The 22,912-nt window shown below is 43.4% G+C and overlaps 1 protein-coding gene across 1 annotated transcript in view; it reads right to left on the reverse strand.

Moving 5' to 3' along the window:
- LOC148501566 (FRAS1-related extracellular matrix protein 2-like) overlaps positions 1-22,912 on the reverse strand; it is a 92,245-nt gene that overhangs the window by 25,551 nt on the left and 43,782 nt on the right. The window contains exons 6-14 of the mRNA XM_088450266.1: positions 20,315-20,566; positions 16,525-16,674; positions 16,012-16,221; positions 15,409-15,606; positions 14,790-14,954; positions 13,251-13,433; positions 6,347-6,477; positions 5,841-5,999; positions 2,996-3,299 (exon numbers count right to left, since the gene is read on the reverse strand). Of these exons, the coding sequence (XP_088306392.1) occupies positions 2,996-3,299; positions 5,841-5,999; positions 6,347-6,477; positions 13,251-13,433; positions 14,790-14,954; positions 15,409-15,606; positions 16,012-16,221; positions 16,525-16,674; positions 20,315-20,566 (1,752 nt within the window). The remainder of the gene's footprint in view (positions 1-2,995; positions 3,300-5,840; positions 6,000-6,346; positions 6,478-13,250; positions 13,434-14,789; positions 14,955-15,408; positions 15,607-16,011; positions 16,222-16,524; positions 16,675-20,314; positions 20,567-22,912) is intronic.

The raw sequence follows: 22,912 nt of genomic DNA on the forward strand, positions 1-22,912 counted from the left end.
GTCCAGGTGTGACGACATATCTTGGATAAATTGGATCAGCTGAGCCTGAGAGGTCTCCTGTCTTTCCAGACGGGATAGTACATCCTGCGAGGCTTCTATCCCAGATCCTTGACCACTTGCCGAGTCCATCGGGCCAGTGCAAACTGTCACAAGCGTGGAATTTAGGAGCTGTGTTCCCGGACTGGGCCTTGGATCTGTATTATTTGGCGCAGACGCTCGCTGGAGGAGGCTTGGCTTAATGAAGTTTCTCCGCATGAGAGGGTGCAGCGGACTGACAGGGGTTTGAGGAATGCGGCAGTAACGAGATAGCTAGGAAGCTGCGTGGAGCGGCTGGATAGCCTAGGGTAGACGTTGGTAGCTGAGTGGCTATGTGGAGCGGCTGGATAGCAGTGGGTAGACGTAGGTAGCTGAGTGGCTACGTAGAGCGGCTGGATAGCCGTGGGTAGACGTTGGTAGCTGAGTGGCTACGTGGAGCGGCTGGATAGCCGTGGGTAGACGTTGGTAGCTGAGAGGCTACGTGGAGCGGCTGGATAGCCGTGGGTAGACGTTGGCAGCTGAGTGGCTACGTGGTGCGGCTGGATAGCCGTGGGTAGACGTTGGTAGCTGAGTGGCTATGTGGAGCGGCTGGATAGCCGTGGGTAGACGTTGGTAGCTGAGGGGCTACGTGGAGCGGCTGGATAGCCGTGGGTAGACGTTGGTAGCTGAGCGGCTACGTGGAGCGGCTGGATAGCCGTGGGTAGACGTTGGTAGCTGAGCGGCTACGTGGAGCGGCTGGATAGCCGTGGGTAGACGTTGGTAGCTGAGCGGCTACGTGGAGCGGCTGGATAGCCGTGGGTAGACGTTGGTAGCTGAGCGGCTACGTGGAGCGGCTGGATAGCCGTGGGTAGGCGTTGGTAGCTGAGCGGCTACGTGGAGCGGCTGGATAGCCGTGGGTAGACGTTGGTAGCTGAGTGGCTACGTGGAGCGGCTGGATAGCCGTGGGTAGACGTTGGTAGCTGAGCGGCTACGTGGAGCGGCTGGATAGCCGTGGGTAGACATTGGTAGCTGAGCGGCTACGTGGAGCGGCTGGATAGCCGTGGGTAGACGTTGGTAGCTGAGCGGCTACGTGGAGCGGCTGGATAGCCGTGGGTAGGCGTTGGTAGCTGAGCGGCTACGTGGAGCGGCTGGAGCGCAGTGGGAAGGCTACTTAGCTAAACTAAGAAACTAGTTGCACTGGCAACTTGTGTGAGCATTGGGGATCCTTTTATAGTGGACACTGGGAGCTGACAGGCTGAGAGAGAAGGAGAAGGCTCCTCATTGGTGGAAGTGGGGTCACATGGGCAATCCAAGATGGCCGCGCCCATGGACCGGAGGACAGCGCTTCCTGGAGGTAGTCAGCGGGGACCAGCGGTGAGCAGGAGCCGGCGTGGGAGCAGCACAGCAGCGGGACCCTCCAGAGGACAGCAGCGTACAGCGCGGGAGCCGGAAGACAGCGCGGGTCAGCGCCCGCACAGGTAAGCGACGGGGTCTGATTCTGGGGTCTCCAGGCCGGCGTGTGACATTTACTCTTTGAGACCACGGCACAATGGTTAGCTTTGCTGTATGACAGCAATGAGGTCATGGGGTTGATTTTGACATGGGCTTTATCAGCTTGGAATATGTACATTCTCCTCACGTCTGTGTGGATTTGCTTCAGGTGAACTGGTCTCCTCCCACAATACTGGTAAGTTAATTGGCTTCTGACAAAATGTAACCAATAACCCGAGATGGTCTGACAAACACTTATGCAGCCTGTGTCACTTTTGCTTGCCCAGAGCGTCTTTTTTGCCCAAAAATATGTCTTCGTCGCAATGCGCTGGGACTAAAATGCAGGAGATGGAACTGATTAAATTGACTTGTGACACTTGTATATCTGTGTGCGACAGGGTCTGTAAATGAAGCACAGTGGAACTTGGGGCCCGATACAGACCGCTCGCTAGGCTGCGTTCGCACGTAGTCTACCGATGTTTGCAATGTGCGCATGCGTATAAGATGCAGTGCGCGTGCGCGAACTAGTCCATGTGATCGGGAAGCGTTCGCACCCTGCACATAAACTCCTCTCTAGAATGAGTGACAGGACGATCCGTTTGTGGGTGGTGACAGGGGTTGGTCGATGGAAACGGGGGTATGGTGGTGCGAACGCAGGCGTGTTTGTGTGTCTGAATGCCGTTTCAGAAGAGTGCATAATTAAGAGGCAGCGTCATAATACACGTCACATGGCTGATTTACACACTGAAACACTCGCAGTGCTTGCGGTAGGGTATGGTCAGCCACAAGTGCTGCGTATGGATCCGATGTTAATCGCTGTTACCGATTGTTGAATACACTTCATGGAGATGACGTGTATTTCTAAGGGAAAGTGGGCGTCTTATGACAGGCTGGTGGGCGTCTAAATACACACCGCGATCGCACGCCAAGACATAGTAGGCATGCTAATGTCTTGCTATGCATACTTTGGCAGCTGACGGCTGCGTGCGAACGCATCTAGCGAGTGAGTCTGAATCGGGCCCTTGGTGTGGAAAAAATCTGCGGCAGCTGCATCACAGCACTTCATATACAGATACAGATTTAATCACACACAGATTGTTGCATATCCAACTAATCAGTGCAGCCTCCTGGTGTGTCTTAGTTGCATTACATTGCAACCAAGATGCATTTTCAGTCGAAAAAGATGCAAATAAGACATTTGGCGCAAGCAGTGTGGCACAGGACCTGGTACGCCAAGACAGGCTGTTTGGCGTGACTGCGGCAATAGTGTATGAGGACACATCTGACCACTTTCTAATAACCCCCTACGGAAGAGTCCCGGAGATGGCAACCCACTCCAAAGGTCAGGGGGTAGGCTACTGCATTCTGGTCATTTTGGCCACAGGAATCTAACAGGCCAGGATTTGCAGACAAGTGACGTAAGCCCAAACCTATATTCTGTAATGTTTACATGTTAATTGAACTAACTATAGTCCCAGTAATAACTAACCTTCTTCTCTGCTGACAGTGAGAATGGGGCTCAGTAGCTCAAGACCAGGTTCTCCATTAGTATTGACTGCTCTCGCAGCACACTGAATCCGGGAGCCAGCATGGAAGTAGATGGAGTCTAAAGTGATTGACTTGGTGTCAGTAAAAAATGTATTAGAATCCACTTCGCGCATAGGACTGGTCACCCCATCACTGCCACTTGGAGCGCTGATGAGCCATCGATACTGAGTAAGTGTGTCATTAATATTCTCAGCAGCACAGATGGAACCTGTTTTATCAAACTCGGAGTATTTTTGATTGCATGCCTAGAAAACAAGAGGGACTAAATGAATATTAAGATTTCACCAGCCATATTTATCTTATGAAGACTTGTGGGCTTCATGTTCTGGATCAGGGATATTCAATATGCGGCCCTCCAGCTGCTGTGGAACTATAAATCCCAGCATGCCCTACCACAGTTTTAGCATGCCCTAATAGTAAAACTGTGGCAGGGCATGCTGGGATGTGTAGTTCCACAGCAGCTGTAGGTCCGCATGTTGAATCTCCTTGTTCTACATCTCATGTATATACAATAATATAATTTTTTTGTGACAAAATTGACACATGTTCTTAGAAAACCACTTCACTGTGCTGAGCGGCTGAGACTTCTAGGGCTCATATACATCTAACCTATGCCTCATCTCAGGGCCGGCTCTAGGGGTGTTCAACCTGAGCGGTCGCACAGGGGCGCCACCCATAGAGGGCGCACCGCTCCCCAACATCCCAATTTCAGTGGGACATTACTGTCCCGCCGTTCTGAAGTGGCCCGCGGGTGGTTAAATCGGAAGGTTGGGGACCTCCCACTTCCGCAGCTGTGTGGCGGTGCCGGACCCCGGAGACTCTGAATGGATGCTGCGCATGTGCGCGGCATCCATTCAGTGACGGGAGAGGGCTGGGGGAAGCCCAGCTAGTGAGCTAGCGGACACGCCTCCTAATAACGTCACGTAGGGGGCGTGGCCTATGGTAATTAGGCAACGCCACCCCATTTCCGGCCAAGGCGCTGTGAAGGGGGCCGGCACAGGGTGCTCCGACCCCTGGAGCCGACCCTACCTCATCTAAAATGCATTCACCACGCTGTGTGCAACTTCTACAGCATTTCAAAAATGTCTTGTTGAACCCTCTGAAGAAATCATCAGCAGGACACAAGAGTTTTGGAGTGAGCACTGGACAGATCATGAACGTAGCATTAACTACTGCATTGTGTCCATGATCTGTCCAGGTAAGGAGCCCAGTTTCTTGTGTGGGTTATGCTACAGTATGTTCATTCCTTCAAAACTGTGCCACAGAGTGGTAGAAAGACTGATATAAATAATACAGATGTGTCCTCATACACCTTTCCTTTTTGCATCATGTGACACGAAACGCATGGATGCTCCGCCACATGTAGCTATTCCCGAACAGTTATACCTAAACTTAATTTAGAGTCTGTGGGGCCTATTCATCAACACAAAACTTTTTTTTTTGTCTAAACTTTCTTGTGCTCTGCTGGGGAGCACACATGTCCGACCAGCCTCCGGAGCCTGAGGACGGAGCAGAGCGCCGACGAGTCCCTCCGGCGCTCTGCTCCGTCCTCAGGCTCCGGAGGCTGGTCGGACATGTGTGCTCCCCAGCAGAGCACAAGAAAGTTTAGACAAAAAAAAAAGTTTTTTTTTTTTTTCTAATCTGTCATGTGGTCTGCTGGGAAACCACATGACAGACCAGCAGGACGGAGCCGGAGGCTGCTGCGCGGACAGGTAAGTCGGGGTGGGGGGATCGGGGGGGGGGTACGAAACTTAACGCATCTGTAGGCAGTGCTGCGCATGCGCTGGTTTTACAGATGTAACAGCGCATGCGCAGCACTGTTTCCAGATGCGATAAGGTAGTGTAGGCAGGGAAAAGTATCTATTTCCCGAAAAGCTGTCATCGCAAAAATGACAGCTTTTCGGAATAGATACTTATGGAGAGGTGGAATGATGAATTCCACCTATAATTAGCTAGAACTCCATGAGAGTTCTAAAGCTAATTATCTCCAGAGAAGTTTTACGTTTAATGAATCGGCCCCTGTGTCTCATCATAACTTAATCCAAAATCACTTGTAGTGTACTGAACTCTTAAGATAACTAATTTGTCCCAATGCAGTTGGTATAAAGTGACAGATGCATGCCGCGGCTCACTTGTATCAGCCCTCTGTATTTTCCCTTTTTATCCAGGTTAGCGTCTTAGTCACACACTGATGCTGCATCAGTGTCCATGGTACTAGCGCATTGTACTTGTGTCACATTAGTGATGCGGCTAAGACACATATTGTGTACATATCGGTGTGGAAAGATACATGGCTTGGTTTAGTTGCCAGATCTGTGGCACAGCAAACAGGGCTATTTGGCGCGAGATGAGGATAGGTGATCTGTGTACAGATCTGTAACTATGAGATGTGCAGAAATTGGAGATAATGAAGTCACGCATTCATCCCAGTTTTTGATGTGACCAATGATGGACAAATGATTTGTTGAACAATTCTTTGCCATCACTGACACAAGCTTACCCACTTTCACAGACTATTCAATGAAATTATTCTGATACACAGTGACTACATACTGTACGTGCGGAACGTAATACTAAAATAAGTAATAATAACAAACAGGCAATTGTGTGAGACAGAAGAGAAATGTATAGATGTTACACAATAGATCTGTAAGAGGGACAGCATGGAAGTAAAAGGTCTTGGGATATTTATAACGGAGAAAGAATAATACTTTTATTAGTGTTACAGATATAATATTATATATATTTTAATGATACCGGCTTATGGTAGTAAATAGTATACTTACCGTTACACATACTACAGGGTAACCAGTTGGGGGACTTGGACTCTCTTTTGCTTTTGAAGTATCATCGTATATAAAGAGAGAAACAACTTGGGGTACAGATGGAAATGTCACATCAGCAACACTGTCTATTTCTTCAATGTACACAATGGCTTTATTCATCTGAAAATACAAGATATGAGCTAACTGCTCATCACTGCAATGGAATTGGCATACACATTCATGATAGAACATTGTAACAAAACTGTAATGGAGAAACAGGTGACTAGATAGTATTTGTGTGGGATATCCTAGGAAGTCAGTCTGTTACATATGACTCCCTTTATATACACTGAGATTTATTTCATAACACGGAGCTCAAAGATAATTATACTGTAGATGCCATTTTTGTCTCTCAGATTTGAAATAAAGAGATCTGGTGATAAAAAGTTACAGAGTGATACAGACATGCCATTTTGCTACAGTAAAATATAGATTTTGTTGCAATATTGCAATAAACTGTCCTGTACCTGTGTTTCAGCTACCATGTTATCATCGGGTTTTAAATGCACAGTGAAAGCTTCACGTATTTCCCTTCTGCCATCATATAATATTTCTAATTCAACAAAGTGTTCTGTCTCGCCTTCTTTAAATTCAACATCTGTGGGAAGAAATACATTGTAATGAATGGACTAAATTCCCACTGACCCACTACTTGATTACACAAAAATCCAGATTGTATTAAAGCCCATAAACTCATCCTTGTTACATTCACAAATCATAAATGACAGTAGTATCCTTTGTTTTTATTATTACTAAAGGTCTATGCCATTGCGACAGCCAATTATGACATTGTAGAGCTAGTTGGCTGCAAACTGCAGAATTTATGGTCCCAGAAAGACCACTGAGATGTGTAGATCAGGATTTATAAGATATAGGCCCTGATTCAGAGCCGGACGCTCTGACCAGAGCGCTCGCTCTGAATCAGGGCCCACCTCCATAATTATGGAGCGTCCTCCTGGACGCTCATATAGCTGTGGGTCACCACCCACAGCATATACGAGCGTGCAGGTTGATGGTCGCGATGGTCTTGACCATCGCGACCATCGCCACTGCGAGCCGAAGCCTGCGGTTGAGTTTCTCAACCGCAAGGCCCGGAGTGATTTTGGCTCTATCAGAGCCAAAATCACTCCCACTGACATCACTAGTGACGTCAGTGGGGCCGGCTTCTGACGGTAGGCGCTCCCTTGAGAACGCCCCCGTCTGGGAGGCACGCCCCCGGCACGCGGACAGCCGCTCGCGAGTGGGTCTGAATCAGGCCCATAGTCTGGGACAGGTGGTAAATGTATCTGACCAGGTGTATGGCTACTGTCCGACCACATACAGTGGCGTAACTATAAATTTTGCTCCCCCATGCCAAAAAAGTTTCAGGCGCCCCCCCCACCCCCTCGCCCAAAGATCAAACACACCCAAAGACTACGTTTAAGGTGTGTGGTTACATGATACAGCAAAGTGCCTTACACATTATGACACACTAAGTAATGCCACTTATAACACAGTGTGCCACACCGGAATGCCCCTTACAACAAATTATGCCACACCGGAGTGCCCCTTACAACACATTATGCCACACAGCAATGCCCCTTACACATCCCACACAATAATGCCACATATAACACATAATGACATACAGTAAAGCGCTTATAACAAATTTAAGCCATACTGTAATGCCCCTATTTCACATTATGCCACACTGTAATGCCACATACAACAGATTATGCCACATACAACACATTATGCCACACAGTAATGCCCCTTACACATTATGCCACAGAGTAATGCCCCTAATAGCACATTGTGCACACAGAAATGTCAAATACACATTATGCCAAACAGTAATGCCCATTACATCCCACCCTGACAGATCTACTTCACCAACCCTCCTTTCTGCTCCTGCCAGTCCGTCACCTCAGCTCAAGACAGGTTGCACAGTTTTTATGTCCGTGTAGAACCAGATTATTGGGAACATAGTTTATAACCTGTAAACTGTGTATCAAATTAGTGCCCCTTATACAGTGCCCCCTGAAGTTGTGCCCCAAAATGCAATGCCCCCTATACTAGTGCCCCTTATGCAATGCCCCCTGTAGTAGTGCCCCTTATGCAATGCCCCCCTGTAGTAGTGCCCCTTTTGCAATGTCCCCTGTAGTAGTGCCCATTATGCAATGTCCCCTGTAGTAGTGCCCATTATGCAATGCCCCCTGTAGTAGTGCCCCTTATGCAATGTCCCCTGTAGTAGTGCCCATTATGCAATGTCCCCTGTAGTAGTGCCCATTATGCAATGCCCCCTGTAGTAGTGCCCCTTATGCAATGTCCCCTGTAGTAGTGCCCATTATGCAATGTCCCCTGTAGTAGTGCCCCTTATGCAATGCCCCCTGTAGTAGTGCCCCTTATGCAATGCCCCCTGTAGTAGTGCCCATTATGCAATGTCCCCTGTAGTAGTGCCCCTTATGCAATGCCCCCTGTAGTAGTGCCCCTTATGCAATGCCCCCTGTAGTAGTGCCCATTATGCAGGGCCCCCTGTAGTAGTGCCCATTATGCAGGGCCCCCTGTAGTAGTGCCCATTAAAGTAGTGCCCCCTGTAGTAGTGCCCATTATGCAGGGCCCCCTGTAGTGCCCCTTCTAGTAGTTAGCCCCCTGTAGTGCCCCTTCTAGTAGTTAGCCCCCTGTAGTGCCCCTTCTAGTAGTTAACCGCCTGTAGTTAGCCCCCTGTAGTTAGCCCCCTGTAGTTAGCCACCTGTAGTTAGCCGCCTGTAGTTAGCCCCCTGTAGTTGCTCACCCCCTCAGCGCGCACACAAACAAACACACACACAAAAGAAAAAAACACAAACACTTACCTTTATCCCCGCTCCAGTGCTGCTGCCGTCCATACCCCGGCGTCCGCTCCTCGGCACTATGGGAGTGACGTCATTACATCACTCCCATAGTGCTCTGCGGGACCCGGAAGACGGAGCTTACTCCTGAGCTCCGTCACCGGCGTCCGCTCCTCGGCACTATGGGAGTGACCTCATTATGTCACTCCCATAGTGCCCTGCGGGACCCGGAAGACGGAGGGAGCTCCGTCCTCCGGCTGCCGCCGGGGGTTTGAATAGGAGCCGGGCACCCGCTGGTAACACACTCAGCGGGTGCCCGGCAGATGGAGGGTGCAGGGGGTGCGACCGCACCCCCTGCACCCTCCGTAGTTACTACTACTGCCCCCGTCGCCCCCAAGCTACCCAGCGCCTCCAAGCCACCGCGGGGGCTGCGGGGGCAGTAGTTACGCCACTGACCACATAATTAGTGCCCTGTTGGCTTCAGCTGTTGGTTCTCATGGCTGAATGACCAAGTTTTTCAGATGACAGATCTGACAGATCTGACAGACTGCGTTGTGTACACCTACCAAAAACAACTGGAAATCTCAATTAACATCTGTTCATGATCAAACAAATATTGATCGGGGCTGGAAGAAAATAAGGTCAGAGGATTACCACAATTTTAACATTTCAGACCATATTGGCCACAAATGTCAGTGTATATAGGAGAAAAAGGACTGCCAATCACAGATTACTTCTCTCTAGGACCATTTCAGTCAGACAGATATCAGTGTATATAGAAGAAAAGAACTGCCAATCACAGATTACTCCTTTCTGGGATCATATCAGACAGACAGATATCAGTGTATGTAGGAGAAAAGGACTGCCAATCACAGATTACTCCTTTCTGGGATCGTATCAGAAAGACAGATATCAGTGTATGTAGGAGAAAAGGACTGCCAATCACAGATTACTCCTTTCTGGGATCATATCAGTCAGACCGATATCAGTGTATATAGGAGAAAAGGACTGCCAATCACAGATCACTCCTTTCTGGGATCATATCAGACAGACCGATATCAGTGTATGTAGGAGAAAAGGACTGCCAATCACAGATTACTTCTTTCTGGGATCATATCAGACAGACAGATATCAGTGTATGTAGGAGAAAAGGACTGCCAATCACAGATTACTCCTTTCTGGGATCATATCAGTCAGACAGATATTAGTGTATATAGGAGAAAAGGACTGCCAATCACAGATTACTCCTTTCTGGGATCATATCAGTCAGACAGATATCAGTGTATATAGGAGAAAAGGATTATCAATCACAGATTACTCCTTTCTGGGATCATATCAGTCAGACCGATATCAGTGTATATAGGAGAAAAGGACTGCCAATCACAGATTACTCCTTTCTGGGATCATATCAGTCAGACAGATATCAGTGTATATAGGAGAAAAGGACTGCCAATCACAGATTACTCCTTTCTGGGATCATATCAGTCAGACCGATATCGGTGTATATAGGAGAAAAGGACTGCCAATCACAGATTACTCCTTTCTGGGATCATATCAGTCAGACAGATATCAGTGTATATAGGAGAAAAGGACTGCCAATCACAGATCACTCCTTTCTGGGATCATATCAGACAGACAGATATCAGTGTATATAGGAGAAAAGGACTGCCAATCACAGATTACTTCTTTCTGGTATCATATCAGTCAGACCTATATCAGTGTATATAGGAGAAAAGGACTGCCAATCACAGATCACTCCTTTCTAGGATCATATCAGTCAGACAGATATCAGTGTATATAGGAGAAAAGGACTGCCAATCACAGATCACTCCTTTCTAGGATCATATCAGACAGACAGATATCAGTGTATGTAGGAGAAAAGGACTGCCAATCACAGATTACTCCTTTCTGGGATCATTTCAGTCAGACAGATATCAGTGTATATAGGAGAAAAGGACTGCCAATCACAGATTACTCCTTTCTGGGATAATTTCAGTCAGACAGACATCATTGTATGTAGGAGAAAAGGACTGCCAATCACAGATCACTCCTTTCTGGGATCATATCAGACAGACAGATATCAGTGTATGTAGGAGAAAAGAACTGCCAATCACAGATCACTCCTTTCTGGGATCATATCAGTCAGACAGATATCAGTGTATATAGGAGAAAAGAACTGCCAATCACAGAGTACTCCTTTCTGGGATCATATCAGTCAGACCGATATCAGTGTATATAGGAGAAAAGGACTGCCAATCACAGATCACTCCTTTCTGGGATCATATCAGTCAGACAGATATCAGTGTATGTAGGAGAAAAGGACTGCCAATCACAGATCACTCCTTTCTGGGATCATATCAGTCAGACAGATATCAGTGTATATAGGAGAAAAGGACTGCCAATCACAGATTACTCCTTTCTGGGATCATATCAGTCAGACAGATATCAGTGTATATAGGAGAAAAGGACTGCCAATCACAGATTACTCCTTCCTGGGATCATATCAGTCAGACAGATATCAGTGTATATAGGAGAAAAGGACTGCCTATCACAGATCACTCCTTTCTGAGATTATATCAGACAGACAGACAGATATCAGTGTATATAGGAGAAAAGGACTGCCAATCACAGATTACTTCTTTCTGGGATCATATCAGTCAGACCTATATCAGTTTATATAGGAAAAAAGGACTGCCAATCACTTATTACTCCTTTCTGGGATCATATCAGTCAGACAGATATCAGTGTATATAGGAGAAAAAGACTGCCTATCACAGATCACTCCTTTCTGGGATCATATCAGACAGACAGATATCAGTGTATATAGGAGAAAAGGACTGCCAATCACAGATTACTTCTTTCTGGGATCATATCAGTCAGACCTATATCAGTGTATATAGGAGAAAAGGACTGCCAATCACAGATCACTCCTTTCTGGGATCAGATCAGTCAGACAGATATCAGTGTATGTAGGAGAAAAGGACTGCCAATCACAGATTACTCCTTTCTGGGATCATATCAGACAGACAGATATCAGTGTATGTAGGAGAAAAGGACTGCCAATCACAGATTACTCCTTTCTGGGATCATATCAGTCAGACAGATATCAGTGTATATAGGAGAAAAGGACTGCCAATCACAGATTACTCCTTTCTGGGATCATATCAGACAGACAGATATCAGTGTATGTAGGAGAAAAGGACTGCCAATCACAGATTACTCCTTTCTGAGATCATATCAGTCAGACAGATATCAGTGCATCTGACTAAGAACCTGATTCAGATCCGCACGCAATACCGATATTTCCGCAGCTTGAGCAATTGTTTCCCATTGCACATGCATGTAAGCCGCACTGCGCATGCGCAGCGTTTGAATTGCGAATACGCTCACACAAGGGATACACTTGCAAGTGAATGACAGATAGTCAACGTTTATAGGAGGTAACGAGGGGGTGGTTAGAAAAATACAGGCGTGTCGGACCATTTAAACATTGTTTTCTGGGCATCCATAAATTAGCCACTGCGTTCTTGCTCACAGCAGGAGAGCTCTCTGTGTGTCTGGAGACCGCTGTGTCTGCAATAGCTAATGACTGATGGCCGCATGATCTGCATTCAATGTTTCCAGTTTTGTATGTGTGCACCTCTAAACACAGGACGGAGAGTGAATCATTAGCATATTTTCGCAATTGTGATGGCAATTGAGAGATCGCAGCTGTGATGGCATTTGTGTACATCTCTGTATCAGGCCCTAAGTACACAGATATCATCAGATCATGCTAGTTGTGCCCTATCAGATAAGGACAGTGGGCCCAAATACCAAGGGGACAGAATTATGTACATTTATTGCCAAATCTAACAGAGATCCAGCTGCCTGCTCAGGCCATGCAGCAGTAGTGATAAGCGTTATTAGACAGTGCATCAATCAGTGATACTAACAGGACCTCATGAAAAAAAGGGCATTCCACTCTAGTGCTACATAGCTAGACCTTTGCATTTTGGTTACAAAGTGTAAGGACAGATAGTGACCAAATTGAAGTATTGTTCAATGCAGTTTTAACCTATATGTTAGCAATGTGTGAGATTCTCATGGTCTGTAAGATCTGTACTTTAGAGCAATCTTAATCAGAGCCACAACTAGACTTTTTGGTGCACTGGGCCAGAAAGAGCATTGCCACCCCCTTCCACTCCATTTTTCAAATAGGGACATAAGGCGTGTGCCTGAAAAAGGGGTGTGGCCTCATGTGAAGGGGCATGACAAATCTGATTTGTCCTGTATGATGAAGGGGTACCAATCCCTTTGTACCACTATTATCTAGGTGTCGGAGCCAAATACAGTGTGAATCCAATAGCTGCAGTGAGGATACACAATAATTATGCAGTATAAGTCACCAGCCCTGTTCTTAATGTAGAACATCCTATTGAAAGTGTGAACATTCAGATTACACTGAGACTATTCTATTTAAATCCTGAATTTAAGAACAGCAACAGTTACATTTTGCAGTAATCACTGATTGTACACTAATCTTCATTTTGAGAAGATAACTGTAAATATACATATATCATACCTTCAGAGAGTGGGTTGTAGTCTTCCCCAGAAATGGCTGACCCATCCTTTGTGTGGATTCTCACAATAGACACTTTGGAGCTGTCACCTATGCGCAGTACAGGGATTTTCACCACAGCAATTTCCCCAACTTCCTGAGGCTCTTTTATACTATATTTAACTTCCGAAAATTTGATAATTGGTTCTGTGGAAATGAGTAATGAGATTATAATTCACTATTTCTAAGCAACATAATAAACATGTGGTAAAGACAACGGTTTCTACTCCTAGAGGCTGATTAAATTCTCTGCAATTTGCAGCCATGATGTTCGGCACATCATGGTAGATATGGTACCCCGTACTTCAGGGGGTCTGGGACACATGTAGCAGCAAGTTAGGATGACTCATCCCTCATTAACACCATTTAAATAATTAATCTCTTCACCCTAATAATCAAACCCAATTATTCTAACTCCTTATTCTAAACATTAAGCTCCCTCAACTATACCCCCTACACTTTCTTCAGCCACTTATCCGTTCTCAATGTGTGTGCTGTCATACAGCCATAGAGCAGAGGAAGTAGATACCACCGCCATGTGTAAGGGAGAGGGGCCAACGGAGGAGGCAGGAGCCATTCATAGCAGCAATAGGCAATATAGCCACAGCCTGACTATCTTTTTTAAGTGTGACACGTAGGAGGGGGAGTTGTGTTACGTCAAAAATCTGTCCTGATCTGCTCCTGGCTCCCTCTTATTTGGCTCTGGTTCCAGAGGCACTTTGCGGCCATCACTTAGACTTGAATTTCCTTATTTTAAACCCTTCCTTATGAGGTTTCAGCACTGCACAACTATGTATGTTGGTAATTTACTATTTCATAGTTTGGGTCTTTTTGTATGAACTATATTCATGTCCTCTGTCTGAAGTCCTGTTCATAGATAGTATCCTTTACATCCTACAGCCGAGTTATTAAACAGAATTAGACAAAGTTGAAATGTTTCTAATAAATAGAGAAGGCATGATAGGAAGTGTTCACTACTGAGGGGTCTATTTACTAAGCCTTGGAAGGAGATACAGTGAATGGAGATAAGGTACCAGCCAACCAGCTCCTAACTGTCATTTTTCAAACTGTAACATGGTAGTTAGGAGCTGATTGGCTGGTACCTTATCTCCGTTCACTTTATCTGCTTCCAAGGCTTAGTAAATAGACCCCCTAATATCATACAGTGCTATCACCTCAAGCCCTACCATGAGCAGAGAGATTAACCAAAAGAACACTATCTAAAATTGTGCAATAAAATGTACCATCAGCTGAAGTTACTGAGTGACATTGCTCTTGGTTTTGTGTACACAGATGTATAAGAACGTTTTATACTGTATCTTTATAATGTTTTATTATTAGAACAAACCTTTCATTCTGTTACTGCATGCACATTATAAACATATTTCAATAATATCTACCCTTTGTTACTTATTATTTTTTTATTTCTAATAAATAACTATATGCAGTACTGATATAAATAGTGTTTAAAACGGGTTAATATAATGGAAAAGGGTAACTCACTGTCTTCCACATCTTTTATCTTCATCAGAGTTTCATTTTGGTCTCCAACTGAAGCTCCAAAACGCAAGTCACTGCTTGGAGATCCAAGAACAAGTCTGAATTCCTCTTTCTCCTCATAAAGTGTATCATCCACTAGAGTCACTACACACAGCTTCTCAATCTCACCTGTGGTTACAAAACCATTCTAAATTACACACTTCTAAAGTCACTGCATAAAAATAGAGCAAACTTGTCATTATGCTCTGTTACTTCGAGGAAGCCAAATAAATGAGGAGCAATTCATATGTGTACAATTCAAAATTAGATTTCTTTTCATATTATTCATGTACAGATTTAATATATCAATAAACAGTATGAAATATAGAGTGACAACCATTATTATTATAGCTCCGCCTCCTTTCCAGATACTGGGGACTACTCTGTGGTTAGTCTCATAGCCCCGGCTTCTCATTGGTCCTCCCACTCACACACCCATTCTGCAGCCATTTTGCAATGGGGAGCAAAATGTTCACCATATTTGGTGTTAATGGAGCTTTAATCTTGAACGCAAAAACAAAACTAAAGATAAATTCTATGCAATAATTCACATATGCTAGGACACAAAGCTTGCATACATTACCTGGGAGAAATACAACCAAAGACTCATCAGTGTTTGGCCTTTCTTCATAATCCAGTGTAACCTGCGCAGATCCCTGGCGAGTGTAGCATCGCACTGTAGATTTATGGCCGACATCTCCACTTCTGTATACAGTAGCCGATACCTGCCCATCCTTCTCATTCACAATGTACACAGGCTCCTTGAACTGTACCTTGGGTACTATAAACAAAATATTATTATCTCTACAGCTGATAATGATATATATAAAAAAAATATATATATAATATATATATATATATTCTTTTATGCCAAGGTCAGTGATTTCCACAGGTAATAATGAGGCAAAAAAAGTAGCAAAAGTGATCACTACATACATTAAAACAAATCTTATTCTGTCACTGGATCATTGATATTCAGTCATGAAGTTACATGACACAGTAGGTGTAGGTTTACTCTTATAGCACTGATACAGTCGGTGCTATTACATGGTTCAAACTGATGATTATAAACAACAAGCATTCCAAATATACCTACATTTATCTGTAGGAATTTAAATGCATTCATATAGGAAAGTTCATATTTAATGTACAGTATGTGCGCCAATGAACTAAAACCGCCACTTACAGTCAGAGATGGTGTCATTGATGTTGACAGTTGTTTTGCTTGGTTCACCCAGCACAGCATTCATTGGCATACGGAGAACCAGCTCAAATGTTTCCAAACCCTCCAAAGCAGGTTGGCCCAAGTCATCAAGTATGGTCACTCGAACACTCTGCATATTTACGCCAGGAGCAAAGTCAAGGTTTCTACTAATGCCCACATAATCTGTCCCTGCTGGATTGGAAAAATAATCAGTGTTGAATTACAGGTAAGGAACATGCTTTTACCGTCAAAACAATAAACCAATTTTTTAAATATCATACACAGCGCTACTCCGTCCTTGTGTACCACCAGGGTTTTATGTAGCACAAAATTGCATTCAAATGTGCAAACGCCATAATATTATACTATAACAACAATTTCACCCTATATTTTAAACTGGTGTTATAAAACGTAAGCACTGTAATAACTAATTATCCTTAAAAAACCTTGGAAATACACACAAATTATTATCATCCATATTTTCCTTTTGCTCACCATCTGCAGATAATGGCTCGGTCTTCCTGGAGCGTACTGTAATTGTGGCCGGTTTAGAGAGATCTGTTCCCGTTCTCCAGATTCGAACTTCAACATAACCTGCACTTTCGTCAACGTGGTAATCAGTGTCAGCAAAGTAGAAGGCTGGCTCTATGGACAAGAGGACATTTTATGTTGCCATAAACGATAATCCTAAACATAAATATATAATTATCCATTATGGAGATCAAGGTCTCCGCGACGGCGCTGACTGCCAGCAACAGTTTCTAACACCCGCACTTACTCGCAGACGCAAGATAATCTTGTCTAATTTAATTGGCCCCATAAAGTAGAGCTTTACTAGAAATCGCAGGGTGTTTTCTTTTTGTATAAATTAAACCAAACCTTGATATTTAACTTTTATTTTAAAACTTTACATTGTTGTTGTTTTTTGAATACATGTTGTTCTGTTCAGATACTCCAATGCAGCAGTGACGTTACAATATGTAGAAAAGGGTATACCTTGAGAGATAATTTAATAGAAGGTATTGGGAGACTCTAAAACCTGGATAGTAGTGATTTCACAACCTCTTATAACAGAGGAATGTATGGAGTTAAATGTGTGGAGTTGCTTAATCTTCCCACTCTGTATTCCAATGCTGTAAACTGAGCCTCATGTTTTAATAGATAATTAGGAAAAGCCTGGTGGTTCTAGCCTTCTAGGCTGGGTACAATTCATAATGGGGACCAGATCAGGGAAGGTCACTTTTTTGTTTTTAAGAAATCATTATGCATCACAAGACTAACTTAGAAATGTTAATTGACAAACTGCAGCATTTAGGGATTAGACAACTGACCACTCAAATAACAAATGCAAAAACCTAAATGAAATGAAACATATAATATGCAATGCTATTTCATATTGTCATGATATTGTGATATATTATTTTAGACATTTATTAGTGGTGGTAATACTATTTTTTGTTTGTTTTCTTTTATGGCAATTTTTATATGGTGGGCTTGTTGCATGCCACGATCTGGTAATAATTTTGCCACGTAAGCAGAATTATTGAGCATGTTAACACCAACACCAGCAGCCAATGACAAAGGCACTCTAAAACATAAATATAACTAAATAAATATATTCCAATGTAAAATGTCATAATCATCTTCAGCAATTCAATGGTTATACTGTCATTACACAACTCTCAGGTTTTTCTAACAAAGAAAAGGAAATGGAATTCAACTAATTATTGCTTGTGTGTCCTAGTTTCTTTATTCATTCTGCCTATATACAAATCTAACAGCGTAATACTCACTTAGCCCTTTTCTGGCTCTCAGTGCTGTAATTTGTACTTATACAAACAGCAACAAAGGATAAACAGTTTGCTTCATGGTGCAAGACTCAATCTGTACACATAACAAAAAAGATATTTCCTAAGTAATTTCTCCTGTATATGTGTTTGGTTGCTAGGCGTCCATGTGAGAAGTGTGGTTAATATATTTAATTATTGGGCAAGGTGATGATATTTAGGGGGGATATGGTGCAATGAGGATTAGATTGGCCTGTATATAACTGGAAGTAGAGTAGTCTGGGATCTAGTGGGGATAGCAAGGTGTGGTCAATGGAGACAAAAAGTTTTAGTTTACGTTTCACAATGCATTATTATAAAGAACCAATTGCATGAATTCATGAATGGAGTTTCACCATTAAAATATAAACACATTATATAAACACCGTTCCTTATGAATCATGTTACATTATTTTGCTAAACTGACTCTGTTAGCTATATTGTTAACATTATATTATGTTCTTTCAGCTCTTCTTATGCAGCCACTGATGCCAGTTACTTTCCACTTTTTAATCTGTCTGTCTTAGTCATATCCACCATCTACATATGTTCTCGTTTTACCGTGTTGTTTCTAAAAAAGGCTCTTTTACACTAATCCTCAAAGGAGTCCGTGAGAGAGGCCTAAGAAAGCTTACCTTTGTTACGTGTCTACAGGAGATGGAAAACTTCTTTTTACCTTGCCCTTCAAATAAGTCTTTGTACATTGATTATGTGTGTAGGATACAGCAGGAGCAGGAAATTTACGATTAGATCATGTTCCCATGCCCAGGTGCTTCTTGCACTGCTTTGCAGACTATGAAAAGGACTAGGTCCTAGATATCCCAAATATACAATAGTTGAACAAAGGCACGGGTCTGCTTCCCCCTCATTTAATTGCTAGTCTAAGAAGGCTATTCATATATAGCGTACTTATGAGCTAAGTACAATGTGGGTGGGATGTATGTATATTTACCTAAACAACTTGACATGACATTTAAGCTTGGGATGTACCTAATCTATATTCTCTTATTTTAACAAATTCTGGACCTTTGAACAAAGGAGACTTTGGAACACTGAACAAACCACACACTATCTTATCTTATATATTACAACAAAACAGGGGATATGGTCGTATATGTATTCTTTACTCCTAGTTCACTATATTGGTGACTGTAGCATGGAGATACACAGTAACTCATCCATGGTCCAACAACAAGCAGACAACGGAAATCTGAGTTTTCCAGCAGGAAGCTCAGTATACACCCAGCATCCTTAAACACTGAACAACTTCTACAGAAGTAGGCATTGCTTAAGATAGATTTCTGGACAACAAGCAATAAATGGAATGGAAATTACCTACCACAATATTTAATGCAATTGGCAGGGAGGCTTGGCAGCAATGGGTCACCCTTTGTGAAGATGGTGTCTCACAGTAGCATGTAAGCTGCTCACATGAAATCTTGAAATACCCATTTTGGCAAGGTCACACTTCAACACACAACACACACACACACCTCTGCTGCTTATGCACCCAGCCTATCCATATATGTATAGTGATGAGACTGGGGAGTCTCCATCCTCTATATACAGTAACTGATACTTACCCGTTTGGTAAAATATTAGAAAATTAGATTGAGATGTCACTTTGATGTTTAAAACTGCTTGCATGTAATAAAGTGCAATTGGTCTATAAATAAATCTATGTCAATATTATTACAAGCATGAGATATTCAAAAATCTGTTGTACCGAGAGTTATAAAAATCAGACAGGAAACAAATTACATAAACTGATTCAAAATGATATTTACCATTATTATCTTTATATTTAATATTGTTATGAATATTATTATAGTTATTATTACTTCTATTATCAGTTATTTTACCAGTTGTTTATACATCCCATAGTACATGCACATTTAAAATAGACAAACTCCTAGAACTAAAGAGGCACAATAAATGAGTGTTAATTATATGCCATTAAAATAATGGGAATGGACCTAACTATTAATGTTTCTTCTAATCACACTGAAGAAATAAATAATTTCCGGCAGTAATACTGTGATTGCCTTTCAATAAGGAATAACACTATGGTTTGTGCTTTGGACTGGCCATGGGAATCTGATTCTGCTGAAAGCTTTCTTGCTAATTACACTTTTTAATTCGTCAATGTGACCCAAATTGTGTGTCTTGGTCAAGAGAAAAACAGCTCTTTCTTTGTAAGCGGATGTCCTCCTTTGTTCATTATTCAGGTCCTCCTTTAAGAAGAAGTCTTTCAAAGTTATAATAGTGTGACAGTCACACCTCCTATATATCATGGGTAATGGTATCTTAGGTCCCTTTTTGTGTGCACCATGCTACTTGTATATTAGCCAGTATTGTGTCACATATGTTTATTATATCCTGCAGATGTTGTGTAGATTATTGCTAGAGAGGTGGTGTTACTGCTATTTGAAAGGAAATCAACCGCCCTATGTTCTTACCGTCATCTGTATCTGCCAGAATAACCACTCTGGCACTAGGGAATTCAGCCCCTACTTGTCCACCCATTGGCATGCTGAGGGTGACATTGAACTCTTCATCTTCTTCATAAAGAGAGTCATCAATTATGATAATGCGACAGGTTTTTTCTGTCTCATCCTTGTCAAAGCGAATAATGCTGGTGTGGTCATCTGGACGCGTGATGTAATCAGAGTAGGACAGAACTGATGAGGGAACAGTGCCTGTCGCTGAGCCTACATCAGAGACAATGGAAACAGCAATGAAAGAGCGTTTCAGTCATCTGAATGACTACTTTGCATACAACAAATAGTTACAATAGCTATACTAAGGTAATGTTTTTTCTACCATATCTATAAGACCAGCTGTAGGCAGAAGACACACTGAAATCTGGAACCCAATGATGATCATTTAAAAGCAAAATATACCAGAAACAGGTCATACATTTGACTGCTAACCCCAAACATGATTTCATTTAGAGAGTTTTCAATGGGATATATTAAACAATAAAAACAATGTTCAAAATGCAAAACAATTCCTAATAGATTATTCCGATAATACACAAATGGTTGTATGATTGGTGCTGGGACTCATAGGGGCAGAGGATGGCTGGTTGATGATGGGTCAATGACTTATGGGGCCGATACATCTAGAGTGTACCGGGGCAATTCTCCATTCTGTTGGGGTCGAAGGATCGGAGAAATCCAACATGTTAGGCAATCTCAATTCCCCGATTCTGGCCCTAAACCAGTGAGTCAGGGATTTTTGATTGGAGTTGCCCATAGTTGTATGGCCCCAATAACTTGTATTTTATAGCAGATGGAGAATTATGCAATGGTTATGAAACTGTAAAGAGGAGAATGAACACATATGTATGCTGATGTTCTCTATAACATAGGGCCTGATTCAGACCTGCTCGCAAGCGTCCACTAATCTGCGCATGGGTACGCTTCATATTCCGCTTGCGCGAACTGGTACGAGCGGTGGGGAAACTCTCGCTCGCCAAGCATAGACAGCCCAGCTGAATGAGTGACAGGTCAAGCCATTGTGGGTGGTAACTGGGGCTGGCCACTGGAAACGGGGGAGCGGAGTTGAGAACGCAGGCGTGCCTGAGAAATTCAACGCCGTTTCAGAGGCGTGCATAATTAACAGCCACTTGCTTGAAATCTACACTGAAGTGCTCGCAGTGCTTGTGGCAGGGTATAGTCAACCTTAAGCGCTGCGATAGCATCTGATGGTGCTCGATGTACCAATGGTTTCTTGCACCTCCTGGAGTTGACGTACACGTGGGCGTATTAAGACAGGCTGGTGGGCGTCTACAAACAAAAAGTGATCGCTCGCCAATACATAGTGGGTGGGCTTATGACTTGCCCTGAGAGCGACTGCCTTGATGTCACTTAGCTGAATTTCCATACGCTGGGAGCGAGCGATCGCATCTAGCAAGCGGGTCTGAATCAGGTCCCTAGTGCCCTGTAGTTATGGAGGTGAGCAAAATGGGATTACATTTTGTGTGAAGCAAAGTTTGTGATGAAATGGAGGTTTTTTGATAAAGGTTGGAAGTTTCAATATACAATCTTTGTGTTTAGCTTTAAATTTGCCATTCCGCAAAGCGTCAGATCTATTTCACAAAATTCACAATACACGGGGGTGAGTCAATTCGCTTCAAGGTTCCATCATAGCTAATGGTAAATGGGTTATGTGTTTTTGCTCAAACCCCACAAAAACAAGCAAGATTTAGCTCCCATAATTACTCATTATGTGCGCAGACCCACAACGTGTCTGAACCTTGCGCTTAGATAGAATCTCCTCCTATGAATACAAACGTGGCAGCAGCGGTCAATTCATTAAGGAACACAGAGGTGTCCTCACTAACCTGTCCCCAAATCCTCAATAGGGCCATTTTGCAACTAATCTAAGAAAAAGGCCAAGAGACAGGGGGGTGATATGATTGAGCTGCGCCATACGTCCTGACATGCAACATTGGTGAGTTTACACTGCCACAAATTCTAAGCTCTTAGTACACTACAAATCTGTTTGATTGCAGCTGCGATGTGAAAAAGATGCTATGCGGTGCGAGAAAGCTATCCTGTATGCAGCGTCGAAGTCGCACCACACATCTCGCATCATACAGCGCAAAATCACTAGGTGAATAAGGCCACATCTGTATAGGCAGAAATGTTTCAAAAACATGTGTACAGCTTGGTATAGTTGTAGATTGTGATTAGAAAGGTGTTTGATAAATCTCTTTAATGTCAGCATCTTAATATATTAATATATGTAAATCATACATATGGCTCATATTAAACAAATGTATGTGTATTTCTCTTTCATACAAGCAGCTTGCACTTTTCCAGCTGTAATATTATAGCTCCTCATGGAAAGTCACTGTGAAAGGTTCCAACAGCACTGCATTCACTAAGTGAATGCTCAGTGCCGCATATTTAGGAGTAGTTAGTGTGGCTACTGGCCCGTACTAGGGGATTGACTAATAACCAGAACAGAAGCGCGAGTGTAATGTGCCAAAGGTTTTCCCCAGGTATTCCTGCAAGGATGTTAGGATTTTGCGGCACCCGACACACAGG

This window comes from Taudactylus pleione, unplaced genomic scaffold, assembly GCF_031769625.1.
Source record: "Taudactylus pleione unplaced genomic scaffold, aTauple2 ptg000513l, whole genome shotgun sequence".
NCBI classification, from domain to species: domain Eukaryota; kingdom Metazoa; phylum Chordata; class Amphibia; order Anura; family Myobatrachidae; genus Taudactylus; species Taudactylus pleione.